Source organism: Salvelinus alpinus, chromosome 8, assembly GCF_045679555.1.
Source record: "Salvelinus alpinus chromosome 8, SLU_Salpinus.1, whole genome shotgun sequence".
NCBI lineage: Eukaryota > Metazoa > Chordata > Actinopteri > Salmoniformes > Salmonidae > Salvelinus > Salvelinus alpinus.
The window spans coordinates 69,610,885-69,636,240 of NC_092093.1; the positions used below are offsets into that span (position 1 = coordinate 69,610,885).

General features: G+C 44.7%; 1 protein-coding gene and 1 non-coding gene across 5 annotated transcripts in view; one reads left to right on the plus strand and one right to left on the minus strand.

Annotated features, from left to right (window-relative positions):
* Positions 1-1,526: 1,526 nt before the first annotated feature.
* Positions 1,527-1,600, minus strand: trnat-agu (transfer RNA threonine (anticodon AGU)). Its single transcript has one exon. It is a non-coding gene; the product is annotated as a tRNA-Thr (tRNA).
* Positions 1,601-1,918: 318 nt separating this feature from the next.
* The window catches only part of LOC139583597 (E3 ubiquitin-protein ligase MARCHF6-like), a 34,324-nt gene continuing 10,886 nt past the window's right edge, over positions 1,919-25,356 (plus strand). Inside the window, exons 1-16 of one of the 4 annotated variants that reach the window (XM_071414850.1) lie at positions 1,919-2,299; positions 2,528-2,627; positions 4,510-4,583; positions 4,899-5,042; positions 19,069-19,141; positions 19,420-19,591; positions 19,679-19,871; positions 20,048-20,109; positions 20,225-20,257; positions 21,235-21,286; positions 21,409-21,467; positions 21,907-21,987; positions 22,630-22,698; positions 23,625-23,699; positions 24,565-24,699; positions 25,042-25,161. In XM_071414850.1, the coding sequence (XP_071270951.1) occupies positions 2,281-2,299; positions 2,528-2,627; positions 4,510-4,583; positions 4,899-5,042; positions 19,069-19,141; positions 19,420-19,591; positions 19,679-19,871; positions 20,048-20,109; positions 20,225-20,257; positions 21,235-21,286; positions 21,409-21,467; positions 21,907-21,987; positions 22,630-22,698; positions 23,625-23,699; positions 24,565-24,699; positions 25,042-25,161 (1,461 nt within the window). In that variant the 5' untranslated portion in view covers positions 1,919-2,280. The remainder of the gene's footprint in view (positions 2,300-2,527; positions 2,628-4,509; positions 4,584-4,898; positions 5,043-19,068; positions 19,142-19,419; positions 19,592-19,678; positions 19,872-20,047; positions 20,110-20,224; positions 20,258-21,234; positions 21,287-21,408; positions 21,468-21,906; positions 21,988-22,629; positions 22,699-23,624; positions 23,700-24,564; positions 24,700-25,041; positions 25,162-25,356) is intronic. The other 3 variants (XM_071414851.1, XM_071414852.1, XM_071414853.1) reach the window with 3 other exon arrangements.

A 25,356-nucleotide genomic window follows, 5' to 3' on the forward strand; every position in this document is an offset into this window, starting at 1 on the left:
GGGTGCCACAGGGTTCAATTCTTGGACCGACTCTCTTCTCTGTATACATCAATGATGTCGCTCTTGCTGCTGGTGATTCTCTGATCCATCTCTACGCAGACGACACTATTCTGTATACTTCTGGCCCTTCTTTTGACACTGTGTTAACAACCCTCCAGGCAAGCTTCAATGCCATACAACTCTCCTTCCGTGGCCTCCATTTGCTCTTAAATACAAGTAAAACTAAATGCATGCTCTTCAACCGATCGCTGCCTGCACCTGCCCGCCTGTCCAACATCACTACTCTGGACGGCTCTGACTTAGAATATGTGGACAACTACAAATACCTAGGTGTCTGGTTAGACTGTAAACTCTCCTTCCAGACTCACATCAAACATCTCCAATCCAAAGTTAAATCTAGAATTGGCTTCCTATTCCGCAACAAAGCATCCTTCACTCATGCTGCCAAACATACCCTTGTAAAACTGAGCATCCTACCAATCCTCGACTTCGGTGATGTAATTTACAAAATAGCCTCCAAAACCCTACTCAATAAATTGGATGCAGTCTATCACAGTGCCATCCGTTTTGTCACCAAAGCCCCATATACTACCCACCACTGCGACCTGTACACTCTCGTTGGCTGGCCCTCGCTTCATACTCGTCGCCAAACCCACTGGCTCCAGGTCATCTACAAGACCCTGCTAGGTAAAGTCCCCCCTTATCTCAGCTCGCTGGTCACCATAGCAGCACCTACCTGTAGCACGCGCTCCAGCAGGTATATCTCTCTGGTCACCCCCAAAACCAATTCTTCCTTTGGCCGCCTCTCCTTCCAGTTCTCTGCTGCCAATGACTGGAACGAACTACAAAAATCTCTGAAACTGGAAACACTTATCACCCTCACTAGCTTTAAGCACCAGCTGTCAGAGCAGCTCATAGATTACTGCACCTGTACATAGCCCATCTATAATTTAGCCCAAACAACTACCTCTTTACCTACTGTATTTATTTATTTTGCTCCTTTGCACCCCATTATTTCTATCTCTACTTTTTCTATCTCTACTATCTCTACTCTACTTTTTTTTTTAACTTGCTATATTGTATTTACTTCGCCACCATGGCCTTTTTATATTTTTTATTTATTTATATATATATTTTGTTTGCCTTCACCTCCCTTATCTCACCTCACTTGCTCACATTGTATATAGACTTATTTTTCACTGTATTATTGACTGTATGTTTGTTTTACTCCATGTGTAACTATGTGTTGTTGTATGTGTCGAACTGCTTTGCTTTATCTTGGGCAGGTCGCAATTGTAAATGAGAACGTGTTCTCAATTTGCCTACCTGGTTAAATAAAGGTGAAATAAATAAAAAATATTTAAAAAATTGTTCCTACCCAGTCTGAAGTTCATTCCAACCAAAATTGATCGATTTAAAAAACGCTTTTTGAGTGTAGAAAATACAAACGTGTAATAATCATTCAAGTCGCATCAAACTGTTTCAGCTGGGACACTTCCGAACTGTACTAATTTGCCGTCTCAAAAAGGCACTGCTGAGATTCGAACTCAGGATCTCCTGTTTACTAGACAGGCGCTTTAACCAACTAAGCCACAGCGCCAGTGATGTAATCGGCATGATATAAGTTCCTCATACTTGACCTTTCGTAATGTGAGGATTTGTAAAGTATACTGTGTGCAGTTACCACATTACATTCCAATATGAACTGTAAAGACCAGAACGGTGTAAAGTGGTGGATCAGACATCAATCTAAAGGAAAATGGTATTCAGTCACATATTGGTATGATGTAGTAACAGCTAAATACCTCAGGGTGTCCCTATCCACACGTGTCAGAAAACACAAGCCCCACGTAACATTACGTGACCAAATCCAAAAGCTGCCACCGCGGCCAGAAAGCGGCGCACACTGTCGCAAGGTATCAATGTTGTGACGGGTCAAAGAGATCTAGCTAGGTACCTAATCGTCGCCTTGATCGTGCTGAATTTAAAAGTAAAAGGTAGCTAGCTATGCATGCTATTGATCTCTGTTTGACAACCGCTACCGGTCCAACATACATCGGCTTGCAGTGAAAAGGAACATCGATTGTGTTCTGATTGCGCGTGTCACGAAACAAGTCAAGACTGGGATTCTAGTGTCCATCAAAGTGGACACCATTTTATCAAGGATAGCTAGCTAGCTAGTTTATTCCAAATCGGCTAAAAACACTGGCCTTCGCGTTGTGAATGGGTTTGCGATAGCAAACTACTGCTGCAGAAGAGGGGAGCGCGTCATCCAGTAAAATGGAAACGGCAGATGAAGGTAAATGTCATTTTACAGTCAGTCTAACGTTACTTGTAACGTCAGCTGATTTACACTACTGTTAGAGACCACATTGTTGAGACTGGGAAACGTTAGTTTACCTTGCCAACGTCAGCTGCAAACACATTTTTCGTCGGCAGACACCCAAACAGTGACATGAGCCATCGATAATAAAATAAGGTGTTTTTTGAACAAATTAACTTATCTTCCTCTTTTGTCTGTTTGTAGCAGATATATGTCGCGTGTGTCGTTCGGAGGGGACCCCAGACAAGCCCTTGTACCACCCCTGTGTATGCACCGGCAGTATTAAGTTCATTCATCAGGAATGGTGAGTGGCTATTTGTCTGACTTGATCACACTGTGAGTATGCAGTCATCAGGAGCAATTACAAAGAATGTCATTGAATTGAGACCTCAAGATTGTTTTACTTATTAGGAGTCCACTGTATACTGTATGTAGGCCTAATATTTATAGTCCGACTATACCCCCCCCCCCCCCCCCCCCACCAGCCCCAAGTATTAGCAATAGAGAAACCTCCTCACTCATCCTCTGACATAATGGACATAGAATAACATTTGAGTCAGTAGGAGGAAGTAATGTTAATGTTGATATACAGCTATAGCATAGGTCCTAGTTTTTACCGAAGACTGTCCTGAGGTGATGGTTTTGGCTTGCGTCCAAGTGACCACCCTACATTTGTCTGCTTTCCCAGACGGTTTCTCTGCTTTCCCAGACGGTTTCTCTGCCTTCACAGCTGGCTTCTCTGCCTTCACAGCTGGCTTCTCTGCCTTCACAGCTGGCTTCTCTGCAGTGTGGGTCTAACAAAGGAAAAACAATTAGCTGGGTGTGCTGAAATAACGCAAAGGATAGCAGCCAGTAATTGAGACTATTTTAGACTGAAGTCTAAAATAACAATGTATTTTTCCATTGAGTGAGAATGATAGGCTTAGCCTCAAGGCCTGCTAGTGTAACTCTACATTACACACAGTGTGGCAACAGCTAGGGCGCAATCATTGACTTACATAACCCAGTAGTTAATTGTTCAGAGCTGGGTAGTTAATGCCATGCTACTGGTACATTTATTGGGTAGTGTGTGTGTGTGGCATTGGATCAGGCAAGGCTGGTTCGGGATTTAGGAGTAGAGGAATAACAATGCTGTCACTATCTCACTTTCCAACCAAGGGTGGCATAACAGAGGAGCAAACGGAAGATTAGAAAAACATTCATTCAACACTTTTTGGAAGACAATTAGTTGCTTCTAAAATAGCCTACTTTGTTATTAAAATTAGAACCTGGGGTACTGAGGAAAGTTGCTGATTTGTCATTTAGGCTATTAGCTACAGATTATTGATGATAAGCAGTCGGAACCCTCCTGAACTACTGTGATGTGGTTTACTGCCATGGTTTACTACTGCAGGCCCAGGTTTTGAAATGTGATAAGCCTTTAGGGTACTGCAGGTGAGGTCACAAACACGCTCTGCTCCTCTGGGTATAGAAGTACTGTGTCATCGACATCATCCCATTTCTGAGAATATTTCTATTTTACCTTTATTTAACTAGGCAAGTCAGCTAAGAACAAATTCCTATTTTCAATGACTGCCTAGGAACAGTAGGTTAACTGCCTTGTTCAGGGGCAGAACGACAGATTTTTACCTTGTCAGCTCAGGGATTCGACGGTTACAAGTCCAATGCTCTTACCACTAGGCTACCTGCCGCCACAATATCTGCTCTGTCATTATGTCACTGATCTCTAATAGGCCCTGTTGGGTCAGAGTACTGGTCACACACTATTCATTAAGCTGGACATATAGATACCATGTTACCTAGGCTTAGTTAGTTACACTTGGAATTAATGGTGTTATTAACATGTAGGCCTAACTGGGCACTAGCTCACGAATGCTAGACAGCTCATGGTTACAGTAGCAAGCGTTATACTCAGTCTTATAGAAGGCATTATAGGATGGTGGGCTTATGAATGAATGGACTGAGGTGTATGTATGAAAGAGTCTTGTGGGCGGTTCAGTGTGGGCTGTTCTCTGTCTCACTCGCGTTCACACGCACCACACCTCACATACCACCCACACATCGCCCCATGTGAGTTGAACTGAATTGCCCTACTTGAGTGAGGAAGCCAGTATTCCATGCCTGCACTTGCACATGTTAGTTCCTCCCCTACAACACACTTCTTTTACTATTGTTGTTGTTTACAGTTTGGTCCAGTGGCTGAAGCACAGCAGAAAGGAGTACTGTGAATTATGCAAGCACAGATTTGCTTTCACACCAAGTAAGTACCCGTCCGTGGCTTTGACCTGTCAGTCTAAAAACGTGCTCCGTTGCAAGGGGATGACTTCAGACTGGGAAGCTCTGCCATTGAATACAGTCTTAGAAACCTGTTTTCTAACTGGAACCCAAAAGGGTTATTCAAAGGGTTATCCTATTGGGACAGACCAAAAAACCCTTTTAGGTTCTACACACTTTTTGTTATTTTTAAGTCATTTCTCAACCTTATTATTCTCTCTCTAAGTTATTGACTAAGTTTGTAACTTTGAACATGGAGTGTGTCATCCCTCTCTCTCTGTCCCTGCTGTCTGTGCTCCAGTTTACTCCCCAGACATGCCCCCCCGCCTGCCCATCCAGGACATCTGTGCTGGCCTGCTGACCAGTGTGGGCACGGCCATACGATACTGGTTTCACTACACACTGGTAGCCTTCGCATGGCTGGGGGTGGTCCCCCTCACTGCATGTGAGTAGACTGACACACGCGGACACATACACACACCAATGCGTCATCACTTTACTCTTAAGTACAGTATCACTCACATAAGAACCTGTAGACACACACACACACTAAGTAAAGTTTCAGTGTGTTATGGTTTTACAGGATCAGAAGTGGACCAGTGTTGTATTACAGTCTGTCATTTCCCAGTTCGGTAAATCCCACTGGTGTGTTTGATTATTTGTACTAGGCTTGTCACGATGCTAACATTTTACAAACGATACGATACCAGGCCAAGTATCACGATTCCGTGAAGAATAACGATACCACGGTGGTAAAAAATCAGTGGCCTAGCATTCTGTTTGCTCTGTCCCCAGGACGCTTGTTCAAGTTTTCTAAATGTTCTCCAAAAACCTGTAATTGAAATTCACACCTCTACTCAATAAAACACATTGAATTCAGCTGACCACTGTTCAGTATATAATAGAATATTGCATAGAATGGCTGATTTGCTCATATTTGGTGCCATGTGGTGCCAGTATAACAACCTCTCCCTCAATGTGATCAAGACAAAGGAGATGATTGTGGACTACAGGAAAAGGAGGACCGAGCACGCCCCCATTCTCATCAACGGGGCTGTAGTGGAGCAGGTTGAGAGCTTCGAATTCCTTGTTGTCCACATCACCGACAAGCTATCATGGTCCAAGCACACCAAAGCAGTCGTGAAGAGGGCATGACAAAGCCTATTCCCCCTCAGGAGACTGAAAGGTTTTTGCATAGGTCCTCAGATCCTCAAAGTTCTACAGCTGCACCGTGGAGAGCATCCTTCAAATAATATTTTTGCAGGAATCTCCTTGCGAATGATTTTGCCGAAGATTGTATCTCCGCCGGGCTGGGCAACCTGAGCTTTTGCTCTCATCACTGCCTGGTATGGCAACTGCTTGGCCTCCGACCGCAAGGCACTACAGAGAGTAGTGCGTACGGCCCAGTACATCACTGGAGCCAAGCTTCCTACCATCCAGGACCTCTATACCAGGTGGTGTCAGAGGAAGACCCTAAAAATTGTCAAAGACTCCAGTCACCCTAGTCATAGACTGTTCTCTCTGCAACCGCACAGCAAGCTGTACCGGAGCGCCAAGTCTAGGTCCAAAAGGCTTCTCAACAGCTTCTACCCCACGCCATAAGACTCCTGAACAGCTAATCAAATGGCTACCAAGACTATTTGCATTGCAACCCACTCCCCTTTTACGCTGCTGCTACTCTCTATTTAACTCTACCTACATGTGCATATTGCCTCAATACCTTGACTAACCGGTGCCCCCAGCACATTGATTGACTCTGTACCGGTACCCCCTGTATATAGCCTCAATACTGTTCATTTACTGCTGCTCTTTAATTATTTGTTACTTTATTTGAATTTTTTACTTATCGCAAGCAATCAAATTTATTTATAAAGCCCTTCTTACATCAGCTGATGTCACAAAGTGCTGTACGGAAACCCAGCCTAAAACCCCAAACAGCAAGCAATGCAGGTGTAGAAGCACGGTGGCTAGGAAAAACTCCAGAGAAAGGCCGGAACCTAGGAAGAAACCTAGAGAGGAACCAGGCTATGAGGGGTGTCAGTGCCGGGTGGAGATTATAACAGAACATGGCCAAGATGTTCAAATGTTCATAGATGACCAGCAGGGTCAAATAATAATAATCACAGTGGTTGTACAGGGTGCAACAGGTCAGCACCTCAGGAGTAAACGCCAGTTGGCTTTTCATAGCTGATCATTCAGAGTATCTCTACCGCTTCTGTTGTCTTTAGAGGGTTGAAAACAGCAGGTCTGGGACAAGGTAGCACGTCCGGTGAACAGGTCAGGGTTCCATAGCCGCAGGCATAACAGTTGAAACTGGAGCAGCAGCACGACCAGGTGGACTGGGGACAGCAAGGATTCATCAGGCCAGGTAGTCCTGAGGGGAGGGAGAGAGAACTTAAATCCACACTGGATAAGAGAGGAGAAATACTCCAGATATAACAGACTGACCCTAGCCCCCCGACACAAACTATTGCAGCATAAATACTGGAGGCTGAGACAGGAGGGGTCAGGAGACACTGTGGCCCCATCCAATGATACCGCCGGACAGGGCCAAACAGGAAGGATATAACCCCACCCACTTTGCCAAAGCACAGCCCCCACACCACTAGAGGGATATCTTCAATCACCAACTTACTATCCTGAGACAAGGCCGAGTATAGCCCACAAAGATCTCCCCACGGCACAACCCAAGGGGGGGCGCCAACCCGGACAGGAAGATCACGTTAGAGGCTCAAATCACTCAAGTGACGCACCCCTCCCAGGGACGGCATGGAAGAGCACCAGTATGCCAGTGACTCAGCCCCTGTAATAGGGTTTGAGGCAGAGAATCCCAGTGGAGAGAGGGGTACCGGCCAGTCAGAGAAAGCAAGGCCGGGTCGTTGCTCCAGTGCCTTTCCGTTCACCTTCACACTCCTGGGCCAGACTATCAAATCAAATCAAAATTATTTATATAGCCCTTCTTACATCAGCTGATATATCAAAGTGCTGTACAGAAACCCAGCCTAAAACCCCAAACAGCAAGCAATGCAGGTGTAGAAGCACGGGGACTAGGAAAAACTCCAGAGAAAGGCCAAAACCTAGGAAGAAACCTAGAGAGGACCAGGCTATGAGGGGTGGCCAGTCCTCTTCTGGCAGTGCCAGGTGGAGATCATAACAGAACATGGCCAAGATGTTCAAATTTTGATAAATGACCAGCATGGTCAAATAATAGTAATCACAGTGAACAGGTCAGGGATCCATAGCCGCAGGCAGAACAGTTGAAACTGGAGCAGCAGCACGGCCAGGTGGACTGGGGACAACAAGGAGTCATCATGCCAGGTAGTCCTGAGGCATGGTCCTAGGGCTCAGGTCTTCCAAGAGAGAGAAGGAAGGAAAGAGAGAATTAGAGAGAGCATACTTAAATTCACACAGGACACCAGATAAGACAGGGGAAATACTCCAGATATAACAGACTGACCCTAGCCCCCCGACACATAAACTACTGCAGCATAAATACTGGAGGCTGAGACAGGAGGGGTCAGGAGACACTGTGGCCCCATCTGATGATACCCCCAGACAGGGCTATCTTCAAGGATATCTCAGGATATCTTCAACCACCAACCTACCATCCTGAGACAAGGCCGAGTATAGCCCACAAAGATCTCCCCCACGGCACAACCCAAGGGGGGGCGCCAACCCAGACAGGAAGACCACGTCAGTGACTCAACCCACTCAAGTGACGCACCCCTCCTAGGGACGGCATGAAAGAGCACCAGTAAGCCAGTGACTCATCCCCTGTAATAGGGTTAGAGGCAGAGAATCCCAGTGGAGAGAGGGGAACCGGCCAGGCAGAGACAGCAAGGGCGGTTCGTTGCTCCAGAGCCTTTCCGTTCACCTTCACACTCCTGGGCCAGACTACACTCAATCATAGGACCTACTGAAGATATGAGTCTTCAATAAAGACTTGAAGGTTGAGACCGAGTCTGCGTCTCTCACATAGGTAGGCAGACCATTCCATAAAAATGGAGTTCTATAGGAGAAAGCCCTGCCTCCAGCTGTTTGCTTAGAAATTCTAGGGACAGTTAGGAGGCCTGCGTCTTGTGACCGTAGCGTACGTGTAGGTATGTACGGCAGGACCAAATCGGAAAGATAGGTAGGAGCAAGCCCATGTAATGATTTGTAGGTTAGCAGTAAAACCTTGAAATCAGCCCTTGCCTTAACAGGAAGCAAGTGTAGCGAGGCTAGCACTGGAGTAATATGATAAAAATGTTGGGTTCTAGTCAGGATTCTAGCAGCCGTATTTAGCACTAACTGAAGTTTATTTAGTGCTTTATCCGGGTAGCCGGAAAGTAGAGCATTGCCGTAGTCTAACCTAGAAGTAACAAAAGCATGGATACATTTTTCTGCATCATTTTTGGACAGAAAATCTCTGGGTTTTGCAATGTTACGTAAATGGAAAAAAGCTGTCCTTGAAACAGTCTTGATATGTTCGTCAAAAGAGAGATCAGGGTCCAGAGTAACGCCGAGGTCCTTTTATTTGAGACGACTGTACAACCATCAAGATGAATTGTCAGATTCAACAGAAGATCTCTTTGTTTCTTTGGACCTAGAACAAGCATCTCTGTTTTGTCCGAGTTTTAAAGTAGAAAGTTTGCTGCCATCCACTTCCTTATGTCTGAAGCACAGGCTTCCAGCGAGGGCAATTTTGGGGCTTCACCATGTTTCATTGAAATGTACAGCTGTGTGTCATCCGCATAGCAGTGAAAGTTAACATTACGTTTTCGAATGGCATCCCCAAGAGGTAAAATATATAGTGAAAACAATAGTGGTCCTAAAACGGGACCTTGAGCAACACCGAAATGTACAGTTGATTTGTCAGAGGACAAACTGATATCTTTCCGACAGATAAGATCTAAACCAGGCCAGAACTTGTCCGTATAGACCAATTTGGGTTTCCAATCTCTCCAAAAGAATGTGGTGATCGATGGTATCAAAAGCAGCACTAAGGTCTAGGAGCATGAGGACAGATGCAGAGCCTTGGTCTGACGCCATTAAAAGGTCATTTACCACCTTCACAAGTGTAGTCTCAGTGCTATGATGGGATCTAAAACCAGACTGAAGCATTTCGTATACAGTCGTGGCCAAAAGTTTTGAGAATGATACATTTTCACAAAGTCTGCTGCCTCAGTTTGTATGATGGCAATTTGCATATACTCCAGAATGTTATGAAGAGTGATCAGATTAATTGCAAAGTCCCTCTTTGCCATGAAAATGAACCCCCCAAAAAACATTTCCACTGCATTTCAGCCCTGCCAAAAAGGACCAGCTGACATCATGTCAGTGATTTTCTCGTTAACACAGGTGTGAGTGTTGACAGGGCTGGAGATCAGTCTGTCATGCTGATTGAGTTCGAATGACAGACTGGAAGCTTCAAAAGGAGGGTGGTGCTTGGAATCATTGTTCTTCCTCTATCAACCATGGTTACCTGCAAGGAAACACATGCCGTCATCATTGTTTTGACAGGCAAGGATATTGCTGCCAGTAAGATTGCACCTAAATCAACCATTTATCGGATCATCAAGAACTTCAAGGAGAGCGGTTCAATTGTTATGAAGAAGGCTTCAGGGCCCCCAGGAAAGTTTAGCAAGCAAGGAGCCACTTCTCTCCAGGAAAAACATCAGGGAAAGACTGATATTCTGCAAAAGGTACAGGGGGTGGACTGCTGAGGACTGGGGTGAAGTCATTTTCTCTGAGGAAACCCCTTTCCGATTGTTTGGGGCATCCGGAAAATAGCTTGTCCGGAGAAGACAAGGTGAGCGCTACCATCAGTCCTGTGTCATGCCAACAGTAAAGCATCCTGAGACCATTCATGTGTGGGGTTGCTTCTCATCCAAGGGAGTGGGCTCACTCACAATTTTGCCTAAGAACACAGCCATGAATAAAGAATGGTACCAACACATCCTCCGAGAGCAACTTCTCCCAACCATCCAGGAACAGTTTGGTGATGAACAATGCCTTTTCCAGCATGATGGAGCACCTTGCCATAAGGCAAAAGTGATATCTAAGTGGCTTGGGGAGCAAAACATCGATATTTTGGGTCCATGGCCAGGAAAATCCCCAGAACTTAATCCCATTGAGAACTTGTGGTTAATCCTCCAAGAGGCAGGTGGACAAACAAAAAACCACAAACTCCAAGCATTGATTATGCAAGAATGGGCTGCCATCAGTCAGGATGTGGCCCAGAAGTTAATTGACAGCATGCCAGAGGTCTTGAATTGCAGAGGTCTTGAAAAAGAAGGGTCAACACTGCAAATATTGACTCTTTGCATAAACTTCATGTAATTGTCAATAAAAGCCTTTGACACTTATGAAACGCTTGTAATTATACTTCAGTATTCCATAGTAACATCTGACAAAAATATCTAAAGACACTGAAGCAGCAAAGTTTTTTATTTTTTTATTTTATTTTTTATTTTTTTATTTTTTGGGGGGTGGATCAGCTTAATATTGCGGAAAGAATGTTGCTTCCAATGTAATTGTCTGCATCATTTCCAATCCCCCATATTTTTTTGGGTAAATATATATATCCATACACGCATGCATACATATACACATATATACATACACATACCTATATAGACATACATACTTTTTTAAAGAATATACCTTTATTATTATTCCCCGCAACCCTACCACCGCTCCCCCAATTGGAGTAAACTAATAAACACTTCTGCTTTTACCTTCAATTTATACATCTTATACCTATTTTACAGACACAGTCTACTTTACAATAGTTCTCTCTTGTTTGTTCTTAGTCCTTCCTCTATTTCTGTTGTCCATCCAATTTTATTTCCACTTGTAACTGTGCTATTTGCTAAAAGCTCCGCACCTATACACATTTCACAGATCCCGCATGCCCTACATTGTTTATCCTGTTATTAGTCCCACCCTTCAGTTCCACTCAACCCCTCCCATCTATCTTCCAACATCATCCATTTCGGATTTTTATTTGCCATATATTTTGAAGCAGCAAACTTTGTGGAAATTAATATTTGTCTCATTCTTAAAACTTTGGCCACGACTGTATATTGTCTTCAGGAAGGCAGTGAGTTGCTGCGCAACAGCTTTTTCAACATTTTTTGATAGGAAGGGGAGATTTGATATAGGCCGATAGTTTCTTATATTTTCTGGGTCAAGGTTTGGCTTTTTCAAGAGAGGCTTTATTACTGCCACTTTTAGTGAGTTTGGTACACATCTGGTGGATCGAGAGCCATTATTATGTTCAACATAGGAGAGCCAAGCACAGGAAACAGCTCTTTCAGTAATTTAGTTGGAATAGGGTCAAGTATGCAGCTTGAAGGTTTAGAGGCCATGATTATTTTCCTCAATGTGTCAAGAGATATCATATTAAAAAACTTGAGTGTCTCCCTTGATCCTATGTCCTGGCAGTGTTTTGCAGACTCGGGACAACTGAGCTTTGGAGGAATACGCAGATTTAAAGAGGAGTCCGTAATTTGCTTTCTAATGATCATGATCTTTTCGTCAAAGAAGTTCATGAATTTATTACTGCTGAAGTGAAAGCCATCCTCTCTTGGGGAATGCTGGTTTTTAGTTAGCTTTGCAACAGTATCAAAAGTACATTTTGGATTGTTTTTATTTTCCTCAATTAAGATGGAAAAATAGGATGATCAAGCAGCAGTGAGGGCTCTTTAATACTGCACGGTACTGTCTTTCCAAGCTAGTCGGAAGACTTCCAGTTTGGTGTTGCACCATTTCTGTTCCAATTTTCTGGAAGCTTGCTTCAGAGCTCTAGTATTTTCTGTATGCCAGGGAGCTAGTTTCTTATGACAAATGTTTTTTGTTTTTAGGGGTGCGACTGCATCTTGGGTATTACGCAAGGTTAAATTGAGTTCCTCCAGTTAGGTGGTTAATTAACTGATTTTTGTACTCTGACGTCCTTGGGTTGGTGGAGGGAGTCTGGAAGGGCATCTAGGAATCTTTGGGTTGTCTCAGAATTTATAGCATGGCTTTTGATGATCCTTGGTTGGGGTCTGAGCAGATTATTTGTTGAGATTGTAAACGTAACAAAATGGTGGTCCGATTGTCCAGGATTATGAAGAAAAACATTAATATCCACAACATTTATTCCACGGGACAAAACTAGGTCCAGAGTATGACTGTGGCAGGTCCGGAGACATTTTGGACAAAACCCACTGAGTCGATGATGGCTCCGAAAGCCTTTTGGAGTGGGTCTGTGGACTTTTCCATATGAATATTAGTCACCAAAAATTAGAATATCATCTGCCATGACGACAAGGTCCGATAGGAACTCAGTGAGGAACACTGTATATGGCCCAGGAGGCCTCTAAACAGTAGCTATATAAAGTGATTGAGTAGGCGGCATAGATTTCATGACTAGAAGCTCAAAAGACAAACGCAGTCGTTTCTTTTTTTGTAAATTGAAATTTGCTATCGTAAATGTTAGCAACACCTCCGCCTTTGTACGATGTGCGGGGAATATGGTCACTAGTGTAAACAGGAAAATTCATCAGGTTTAAGTCATGTTTCAGTCAGGCCAATCACATCAAGATTATGATCAGTGATTAGTTTATTGACTGTAACTGCCTTGGTAGTGAGGGATCTAACATTAAGTAGCCCTGTTTTGAGATGTGAGATATCACAATCTCTTGCAATAAGGACAGGAATGGAGGAGGTCTTTATTCCAGTGAGATTGCTAAAGCGAACACCGCCATGTTTAGTTTTGCCCAACCTAGATTGAGGCACAGACACGGTCTCAATGGGGATAGCTGAGCTGACTACACTGACTGTGCTAGTGGCAGACTCCACTAAGCTGGCAGGCTGGCTAACCGCCTGCTGCCTGGCCTGCACCCTATCTCATTGTGGAGCTAGGAGAGTAAGAGCCCTGTCTACGTCCGTAGATAAGATGAGAGCAACCCTCCAGCCAGGATAGAGTCCGTCACTCCTCAGCAGGCCAGGCTTGGTCCTGTTTGTGGGTGAGTCCCAGAAAGAGGGACAATTATCTACAAATTCTATCTTTTGGGACGGCAGAAAACAGTTTTCAACCAGCGATGGAGTTGTGAGACTGCTGTGGAGCTCATCACTCCCTCTAACTGGGAGGGGGCCAGAGACAATTACTCGATGCTGACACATCTTTCTAGCTGATTTACAAAGCTAGCTGAAGCTATGTTGCGCTTGGTGACCTCTGACTGTTTCATCCTAAAGTCATTGGTGCCGATGTGGATAACAATATCCCTATACTCTACACTTGCCAGTTTTAGCCTTAGCCAGCACCATCTTCAGATTAGCCTTAACGTCCGTAGCCCTGCCCCCTGGTAAACAGTGTATGATCGCTGGATGATTATTTTGAAGTGTAATACTACGGGTAATGGAGTCACTAATGACTAGGGTTTTCAATTTGTCAGAGCTAATGGTGGGAGGCTTCGGCGTCTCAGACCCCGTAACGGGAGGAGTTGAGACCAGAGAAGGCTCTGACTGACTCGCTGCTTACTGGAGAGAACCGGTTGAAAGTTTCTGTCAGCTGAATGAGTGACACCGGTTGAGCATTCCTACAGCATTTCCTTCCAGAAGCCATGAGAAAATTGTCCGGCTGCGGGGACTGTGCGAGGGGATTTATACTACTATCTGTACTTATTGGTGGCACAGACGCTGTTTCATCCTTTCCGACACTTAAATTACCCTTGCCTAACGATTGCGTCTGAATCTGGGCTTGCAGCACAGCAACCTCGCCATAAGGCGATCATTCTCCTGTATATTATGAGTACAGCGACTGCAATTAGAAGGCATAATGTTAATGTTACTACTTAGCTTCGGCTGGTGGAGGTCCTGATGAACCACGTCGAGATAAAGCGTCCGGGGTGAAAAAGTTGAATCAAAAAAGTAGAGCGAGCGAAAATATAAAACGGCAATTAAAAAGTAAAAACTGAAGTTGGCAGGTAGCAAAGTAAGGTTAGCAACAAACCGCATTTCCTCATAAATCTACACACACCACCCCATAATGACAAAGCAAAAACTGTTTTATTTTTTAAATCTTTTGCAAATTCATAAAAATCTTAAATATCACATTTACATACAGTGGGGAGAACAAGTATTTGATACACTGCCGATTTTGCAGGTTTTCCTACTTACAAAGCATGTAGAGGTCTGTAATTTTTATCATAGGTACACTTCAACTGTGAGAGACGGAATCTAAAACAAAAATCCAGAAAATCATATTGTATGATTTTTAAATAATTAATTTGCATTTTATTGCATGACATAAGTATTTGATCACCTACCAACCAGTAAGAATTCCGGCTCTCACAGACCTGTTAGTTTTTCTTTAAGAAGCCCTCCTGTTCTCCACTCATTACCTGTATTAACTGCACCTGTTTGAACTCGTTACCTGTATAAAAGACACCTGTCCACACACAATCAAACAGATTCCAACCTCTCCACAATGGCCAAGACCAGAGAGCTGTGTAAGGACATCAGGGATAAAATTGTAGACCTGCACAAGGCTGGGATGGGCTACAGGACAATAGGCAAGCAGCTTGGTGAGAAGGAAACAACTGTTGGCGCAATTATTAGAAAATGGAAGAAGTTCAAGATGACGGTCAATCACCCTCGGTCTGGGGCTCCATGCAAGATTTCACCTCGTGGGGCATCAATGATCATGAGGAAGGTGAGGGATCAGCCCAGAACTACACGGCAGGACCTGGTCAATGACCTGAAGAGAGCTGGGACCACAGTCTCAAAGAAAACCATTAGTAACACACTACGCCGTCATGGATTAAAATCCTGCAGCGCACGCAAGGTCCCCCTGCTTAAGCCAGTGCATGTCCAGGCCTGTCTGAAGTTTGCCAATGACCATCTGGATGATCCAGAGGAGGAATGGGAGAAGGTCATGTGGTCTGATGAGACAAAAATAGAGCTTTTTGGTCTAACTCCACTCGCCGTGTTTGGAGGAAGAAGAAGTATGAGTACAACCCCAAGAACACCATCCCAACCGTGAAGCATGGAGGTGGAAACATCATTCTTTGGGGATGCTTTTCTGCAAAGGGGACAGGACGACTGCACCGTATTGAGGGGAGGATGGATGGGGCCATGTATCGCGAGATCTTGGCCAACAACCTCCTTCCCTCAGTAAGAGCATTGAAGATGGGTCGTGGCTGGGTCTTCCAGCATGACAACGACACGAAGCACACAGCCATGGCAACTAAGGAGTGGCTCCGTAAGAAGCATCTCAAGGTCCTGGAGTGGCCTAGCCAGTCTCCAGACCTGAACCCAATAGAAAATCTTTGGAGGGAGCTGAAAGTCCGTATTGCCCAGCGACAGCCCCGAAACCTGAAGGATCTGGAGAAGATCTGTAGGGAGGAGTGGGCCAAAATCCCTGCTGCAGTGTGTGCAAACCTAGTCAAGAACTACAGGAAACGTATGATCTCTGTAATTCCAAACAAAGGTTTCTGTACCAAATATTAAGTTCTGCTTTTCTGATGTATCAAATACTTATGTCATGCAATAAAATGCAAATTAATTACTTAAAAATCATACAATGTGATTTTCTGGATTTTTGTTTTAGATTCCGTCTCTCATAGTTGAAGTGTACCTATGATAATAATTACAGACCTCTACATGCTTTGTAAGTAGGAAAACCTGCAAAATCGGCAGTGTATCAAATACTTGTTCTCCCCACTGTAGGTATTCAGACCCTGTACTTTGTTGAAGCACATTTGGCAGCGATTACAGCCTCGAGTCTTCTTGGGTATGACGCTACAAACTTGGCACACCTGTATTTGGGGAGTTTCTCCCATTCTTCTCTGCAGATCCTCTCAAGCTCTATCAGGTTGAATAGGGAGCGTCGCTGCACAGCTATTTTCAGGTCTCTTCAGAGATGTTAGATCGGGTTTAAGTCCTTGCTTAAGTCCTTGCAAGAGACTTGTCCGGAAGCCACGTTTGGAGGGAGGGCGGCACCATTTTTATCTACTCAACCACTCAGAGGCATCTGCATGGTCCTAAAGCACACCATTGTTAAAAAAATGGGCCGACAGACATGGCAGCTCTGCTTCTAGCTCCTAAGCTACTTTGCAGTATTTTTTGTTGTTGTGTGTTATTTCTTACATTATTAGCCCAGAATGTTTTTTGTGTTATTACATACAGCCAGAAATAACTTATGGATATAAGAGCGGTAACTACTGCTGGTAACTCAGCAGCATTACCACCAGGAATACGACTTTCCGGAATTGGATCCTTTGTTCGTGCCCCCCAGGGCAATTGAACTTATACCAGAGCCTGCTCCAAGACGCTGCCGGCAGAGTATATTACTCGCTAATGTTCAGTCTCTGGACAATAAGGTAGACAAGCTCAGGGCGAGGATCTCCTTCCAGAGAGACACCAGGGACTGTAACATACTCTGCTGTTGCTCCTTCTTCACCACACTGTCTGTGTGGGTGGACCATTTCAGTTTGTCTGTGACGTGTACGCCGAGGAACTTTAAACTTTCCACCTTCTCCACAGCTGTCTGTTTGATGTGGATAGGGGGGTGCTCCCTCTGCTGTTTCCTGAAGTCCACGATCATCTCCTTTTGTTTTTTTTATGTTGTGTGCAAGGTTGTTTTCCTGACACCACACTCCGAGGGCCCTCACCTCCTCCTTGTACGCGGTCTCATTGTTGTTGGTAATCAAGCCCACTACTGTTGTGTCGTCTGCAAACTTGATGGTATTATCCTCAAAGCGGGCAAAGAAGGTGTTTAGTTTGTCTGGAAGCGTGATGTTGGTGTCCGTGACGTGGCTGCTTTTCTTTTTGTAGTCTGTGATTTCCTGTCGACTCTTCCACATACGTCTCGTGTCTGAGCCGTTGAATTACGACTCCACTTCGTCCCTGTACCAGAATGTTGCTTGTTTGATTGCCTTGTGGAGGGAATAACTACACTGTTTATATTCAGCCATATTCCCAGACCTCTTTCCATGTTTAAATATCGTGGTTCGCGCTTTCAGTTTTGCGTGAATACTGCCGTCCATCCACGATTTCTGGTTAGGGTAGGTTTTAATAGTCACAGTGGGTACAACCTCTCCAATGCACTTCTTTATAAACTCACTCACCGAGTCAGCATATAGATCGATGTTGTTATGAGGCTGACCAGTACATATCCCAGTTCGCGTGATCAAAACAATCTTGAAGCGTTGATTCCGATTGGTCAGACCAGCGTTGAATGGTTCTAGTCACTGGTACATCCTAATTGAGTTTCTGCCTTTAAGACGGCAGGAGCAAGATGGCGTCGTGGTCGGATTTGCCGAAGGGAGTGCGGGGGAGGGCTTTGTATGCATCGCGGAAGTTAGAGTAGCAGTGATCGAGTGTATTACACCCGCGCAATCAATATGCTTTTAGAATTTAGGTAGCCTTGTTCTCAAATTTGCTTTGTTAAAATCCCCAGCTACAATAAATGCAGCCGCAGGATATATGGTTTCCAGTTTACATAGAGTCTAGTGAAGTTCCTTGAGGGCTGTCGTGGTGCCTGCTTGAGGGGGAATGTACACCGCTGTGACGATAACTGACAAGAATTATCTTGGGAGATAATATGGCCGGCATTTGATTTGTAAGGAATTCTAGGTCGGGTGAGCAGAAGGACTTGAGTTCCTGTATGATGTTATGATTACACCATGAGTCGTTAATCATGAAGCATACACCCCCGCCCTTCGTCTTCCCAGAGAGGAGTTAATCTCTGTCGGCGCGATGCATGGAGAAGCCCGGTGGCTGAACCGATTCCGACAACATATCCTGAGAGAGCCATGTTTCTGTGAAACAGAGAATGTTGCAATCTCTGAAGTCTCTCTGGAAGGCAACCCTTGCTCGAATTTGATCTATCTTGTTGTCAAGAGACTGGACATTGGCGAGTAGTATACTCGTGGGCGATGTGCATGTCTACGGAGCCTGACCAGGAGGCCGCTCTGTCTGCCCCTTCTGCGGCGCCATTGTTTTGGGTCAGCTTCTGGTATTAGATTCATTGTCCTGGGTGGTGGTTCAAACAGAGAATCCGCTTCGGGAAAGTCGTATTCCTGGTCGTAATGTTGGAAAGTTGACGTCGCTCTTATATCCAATAGTTCTTCCCGGCTGTATGTAATAAGACCTAAAATTTCCTGGGGTAACAATATAAGAAATAATACATAAAAAAACTAAATACTGCGTAGTTTCCTAAAGACTCGAAGCGAGGCGAACATATCTGTCGGTGCCATCTTACACTAGTTTGTACACTATCCACTCTATTAGGACTGTGAGGAAAACATTCAGGATTACAATATAAGGCTTTCTCATACAATTACTTAGGCTGCCCCCTCCTAAACACATTGGGCTTCAGTTGTCAGTTAATGTTTTAGGTGTTCAATTGATTCTAAGAGTACTTTATATACATCTCTCTTCAGTGTTTCCTCCAATGGTGAGATGCCCATAGCTCCTCTCGGTCTCCCTCTTCTCTTCAGGTCGAATCTACAAGTGTCTGTTTACCGGCTCCGTGAGCTCGCTCCTGACGCTGCCATTGGACATGCTTTCCACGTGAGTTCTGATGTCGTATCCTCCTCCTTCGCCAATCAGACTCTGTAACTCCTCACCCCCTCCTCATATGAGATGTTTTATCCATTACTATAGGTCATCAAAAAAAAGAGAAACCCGCACACTGCTCTTGCTGGCATCACTTGTTTAAGCTCTCAGAGCTTTTTGATATTGTTGCATTATTCCTACCAACCTACAACAAGAACTCCGATGTGAATGCCTTTTTGAATCACAGTGTTGTAGAACATTCATCTGTCTTTCTCTCCTCCCCCTCCTGGTAGAGAGAACCTGCTGGCGGACTGTCTACAGGGCTGTTTCGTGGTGACGTGTTCGCTGTGTGCTTTCATCAGCCTGGTGTGGTTAAGAGAGCAGATTGTCCATGGTGGTCCCCCCCTGTGGCTGGAGCACCACCACCAGCCCCAGCCCAACGCAGCTGGACAACAGCCCAACGAGGTAACACACGCACGCAAAGTAACACATACATTCGCACACAAGATCTCACACCCACTTACAGCCCCTCCATCCACATTCCTCCCCCAGGCTGCAGGTGCAGGTCAGGGAGCAGCTGATGACCCCCCTGCAGCCCCCCCTGCCCCCGCCGCCCCTCCAGCTCACAACGAGGCAGAGCCAGAGCCCCCAGACGGCCTCCCAGAACAGGGGGAGGAACCAGAACTAGACAATGAGGAAGAGGGGGCGGCGGCTGAAGATGCGGACGCCAACAATGGAGCTCAAGGTAGGAGACTAGGGCCAGCCCTCAGCTGACGGGTAACATATGGCAACGGCAATACTAAGTTATATAATATGTCTTTCTCCCCATCTCTTTCTCGCTCTATCAATCTCTATCTTTATCTCTCTCACTATTTCTCTCTTTCTACATCTCTCTGTTTCTGTCTCTCTGTCTATGTGTAGATGATATGAACTGGAATGCTCTAGAATGGGACAGAGCAGCAGAGGAGCTCACCTGGGAGAGGGTAAGACTGGTTTAGTTTCAGCAATCTCCAACACATCTGTCATGTCTCAACTTCATTACACAACACTATCCATGACTACATCGATCACCTCGTAATGTCTCTCTCTACCTCTCAGATGCTTGGACTGGATGGCTCCTTGGTGTTCTTAGTAAGTATTTTACACACCTGGTATAGAGTAATATTTACACACCTGGTATAGAGTAATATTTACACACCTGGTATAGAGTAATATTTACACACCTGGTATAGAGTAATATTTACACACCTGGTATAGAGTAATATTTACACACCTGGTATAGAGTAATATTTACACACATGGTACAGAGTAATATTTACACACATGGTACAGAGTAATATTTACACACATGGTATAGAGTAATATTTACACACATGGTATAGAGTAATATTTACACACATGGTATAGAGTAATATTTACACACATGGTATAGAGTAATATTTACACACATGGTATAGAGTAATATTTACACACATGGTATAGAGTAATATTTACACACATGGTATAGAGTAATATTTACACACATGGTATAGAGTAATATTTACACACATGGTACAGAGTAATATTTACACACATGGTATAGAGTAATATTTACACACATGGTATAGAGTAATATTTACACCTGGTATAGAGTAATATTTACACCTGGTATAGAGTAATATTTACACACATGGTATAGAGTAATATTTACACACATGGTATAGAGTAATATTTACACCTGGTATAGAGTAATATTTACACACATGGTATAGAGTAATATTTACACCTGGTATAGAGTAATATTTACACACATGGTATAGAGTAATATTTACACACATGGTATAGAGTAATATTTACACCTGGTATAGAGTAATATTTACACACATGGTATAGAGTAATATTTACACACATGGTATAGAGTAATATTTACACACATGGTATAGAGTAATATTTACACACATGGTATAGAGTAATATTTACACACCTGGTATAGAGTAATATTTACACCTGGTATAGAGTATGATTAGCAGACTTAATATGGGATGTTATTGCAGTGAAGGAAGGGGTTTTCTAAGCAGTAGCACTAGAAAGTAGTGACGTGACATTTTGCGTTGTGTCTCGTCTTCCAGGAGCATGTGTTCTGGGTTGTGTCTCTGAACACTCTCTTCATCCTGGTGTTCGGTGAGTACACTAACACAAACTCTCTAGCGTAATACCCTTCTTAAAACCAACTAGCCTGGTACGGTGGTAGGGCTCAGTATAAGCCTGGGAGCTTTGATATATCTTCTGGTTCTCTCTTCCAGCGTTCTGTCCATACCACATTGGTCACTTCTCTGTCGTGGGACTTGGCTTTGAGGAATATGTAAGGAACCGTTTGTATCATACCTCTCCTGCCTTTCTGAGCAAAACGTAGAGGTATAATGATATGGAATTTTTGTGGAAAATTTGATCCAAAGATTAAGACAGTGACTATTTAATTGTGTAATAGAACAATCTTTAATCAAGCAGCTGCAGGGGAGATCTATCTCTGATTTCACAGGGAAGAACTCGAAGAGTAAATGGTTCCATGTCCCTTATTTAGTGGGAGGTAATAATACTATCATATTGTTTACACAACAGTTCTTTATACAAGCAACCATTCCCGGAGCACAATGGCCTTGTGTTAGGTTGCAGACATACCAGGAGTCTATGAAAGGCATAACATCCCAGTCCAACACAGAACATATCCCTGGAGAAGTTACAACAGCTCACCCCAAATTCTGCCACCACAGAATGGTATTGAATATGTGTGTCTTCTCTAGGTTCAAGCTTCCCATTTCGAGGGCCTGATCACGACCATCGTGGGGTACATCCTGCTGGCCATGACGCTCATCCTCTGTCACGTATCCTTCCGCCTACTGATGGGGATCACTTCCTGTGACCATGCAGTGTTACCATGGAGACCTTTCCATTGTTTTTGTGTATAAAATTATGTGTTTTAGAGGTTAATACGGGAGGAAAAATGCATTCCGGTCTTGTCCTGTCCCGATCCCACCACAGTTCTATAACCCCGACAACTTTCCTGTCCCGATGTAAAAATCACTCCCGTGCAGAAATCAGAAATAACTTCCTCTATTAGCTGCTCGTCTCTCTGTCCCCCCTCCCTGCACTTTGCTGCAAATGAGTTTCCATAGCAAAGGCCAGTTTTGTGCTGGGTGCGCAGTGTTCAAGAAATGAAAGAGAGAATTGTTAGCTATCTACTTTTCCTTGCCTGTCCAGATGATAAAAGGCCTGTTATAACGTTTTAAATAGTGATTTGAAGACTGAATAAGGTGTCTTAATGTTGGGAGGAGGGGCAGGGATGAAAAAAAATATTCAAAACGATATTTCCTTCTATAACTGCTTATAACACAAAATAACTCCACTGAAAAAAATGACTGTACTGCCTGTTCCTGTGGACTGTTGATCCTGTCCTGAACTTGACTCTAGAATTTCACTCTTGTTCTCGTGTCAACCTGTGTTTGTTCTTAAGTGGTGTCTCTCAGGGGTTTGCTGCTCTGGTCAGGTTTCAGAGGTCCCGCCGTCTACTAGGGGTCTGCTATATTGTTGTCAAGGTAACATTTCGGTTTTAAATCTAGGCTTTAAATCTATTACTGTAAATCTGAATTAAATTCAACACTGAGCGTACAAAACATTAGGAACGCACTTTCTCTTTCCATAACATAGACTTATGATTCCTTATTGATGTCACCTGTTAAATCCACTTCAATCAGTGTAGATGAAGGGGACGAGACAGGTGAAAGAAGAATGTTTAAGCCTTGAGACAATTGAGACATTGATTGTGTATGTTTAACATTCAGAGCGTAAATGGGCAAGACAAAAGATTTAACGGGGTATGGTAGTAGGTGCCAGGAACAGCAGTTTTTTTTCCCCCCACTCAACAGTTTCCCATGTTTATCAAGAATTATTTTATTTATTTTACCTCTATTTACCTAGGCAAGTCAGTTAAGAACAAATTCTTATTTTCAATGACGGCCTAGGAACAGTGGGTTAACTGCCTTGTTCAGGGGCAGAACTACAGATTTGTACCTTGTCATTTCGGGGATTCGATCTTGCAACCTTTCGGTTACTAGTCCAACACTCTAACCACTAGGCTTCGCTGCCGCCCCAAAGAATGGTCCACCACCCGAAGGACATCCAGCCAACTTGACACAACGGTGGGAAGCATTGGAGGCAACTGGGCCAGCATCCCTGTGGAACGCTTTCGACACCTTGTAGAGTCCATGCCCCAACAAATTGAGGCTGTTTTTGAGGGCAAAAAGGGGTGCAACTCAATATTAGGAAGGTGTCCTTAATGTTTTGTACACTCAGTGTAGAACGACTTGACTTTAAGAGGAAAACTAAATGAAGGTTGTAGCGCAACTTTTTTTAATGTGAATCTTCCTTTGACATCAATGAATGATTTATGAATTGTCTGAGTTTTCCTGCATAGTCCCTGTTGTCATGTGTGTGTTTAACATGGTGTGTGTGTGTGTTCCAGGTCTCTTTGCTGGTTGTCGTGGAGATAGGAGTTTTCCCCCTCATCTGTGGCTGGTGGCTCGACATCTGCTCTTTAGTACAAACATACCTCTTTCTTCCATATCTGTCACTCTTCTTGCTCTCTCCACCTCTCTCTCCCCTGTCTCTCTCCACCTCTCTCTTCCCTGTCTCTCTCCACCTCTCTCTCCCCTGTCTCTCTCCACCTCTCTCTCCACCTCTCTCTCCACCTCTCTCCCCCCTGTCTCTCTCCACCTCTCTCTCCCCTGTCTCTCTCCACCTATCTCTCCCCTGTCTCTCTCCACCTCTCTCCCCCCTGTCTCTCTCCACCTCTCTCCCCCTGTCTCTCTCCACCTCTCTCTCCCCTGTCTCTCTCCGCCTCTCTCTCCCCTGTCTCTCTCCGCCTCTCTCTCCCCTGTCTCTCTCCACCTCTCTCTCCCCTGTCTCTCTCCACCTCTCTCCCCCCTGTCTCTCTCCACCTCTCTCCCCCCTGTCTCTCTCCACCTCTCTCCCCCCTGTCTCTCTCCACCTCTCTCCCCCCTCTCTCTCTCCCCTGTCTCTCTCCACCTCTCTCTCCCCTGTCTCTCTCCACCTCTCTCCCCCTGTCTCTCTCCACCTCTCTCTCCCCTGTCTCTCTCCACCTCTCTCTCCACCTCTCTCTCCCCTGTCTCTCTCCACCTCTCTCTCCCCTGTCTCTCTCCACCTCTCTCTCCCCTGTCTCTCTCCACCTCTCTCTCCCCTGTCTCTCTCCACCTCTCTCTCCCCTGTCTCTCTCCACCCCTCTCCCCCCTGTCTCTCTCCACCTCTCTCCCCCCTGTCTCTCTCCACCTCTCTCCCCCCTGTCTCTCTCCACCTCTCTCCCTTTTTATCATCAAACATTGCTCTCTATCTTTCCTCCCTGCTTTCTTAAATAAAAACACGTTTCTCTTCCATCCGTTCTGCAGGAGATGTTTGATGCGTCTCTGAAGGACAGAGAGCTGAGTTTTAAGTCTGCTCCAGGCACCACCATGTTCCTCCACTGGCTGGTGGGAATGGTCTACGTCTTCTACTTCGCATCCTTCATCCTCCTACTGAGAGAGGTAGGGGACAGGGCTCACACTTAGGCTGAGACCCAAATGACACCCTTTTCCCTTTTATAGTGTGGTACTTTTGACCGGGGCCCATAGGGTTAGTTCTGTGGACCGTACAGCCTAGTGCTAACAGATTCGGGCATTGGTTAGAATCCGAATCTTGCCCTTCTGACTCGCAAACTCTCCTACCTCTCCTGTCTCCTCGTCACTATCCTATCTTAATAAAATACATAAAACCCCTTAAAACATGTATTATTATAAAAATAAAGTAGTGCACTATATAGGGTGACATTGGAGACATTCTCATTGACTGCTTTGTTAGTGTGTTGATGAGTTGCTGTGTTGGGTCAGGTGCTGAGGCCTGGGGTCCTGTGGTTTCTGAGAAACCTGAACGATCCAGACTTCAACCCAGTCCAGGAGATGATCCACCTACCTATCTACAGACACATCCGCAGGTTCATCCTGTCTGTGGTACGTACATCTACAGACACATCCGCAGGTTCATCCTGTCTGTGGTACGTACATCTACAGACACCTCTGCAGGTCCATCCTGTCTGTGGTACGTACACATCCTGTCTGTGGTACGTACATCTACAGACACCTCTGCAGGTCCATCCTGTCTGTGGTACGTACATCTACAGACACCTCTGCAGGTTCATCCTGTCT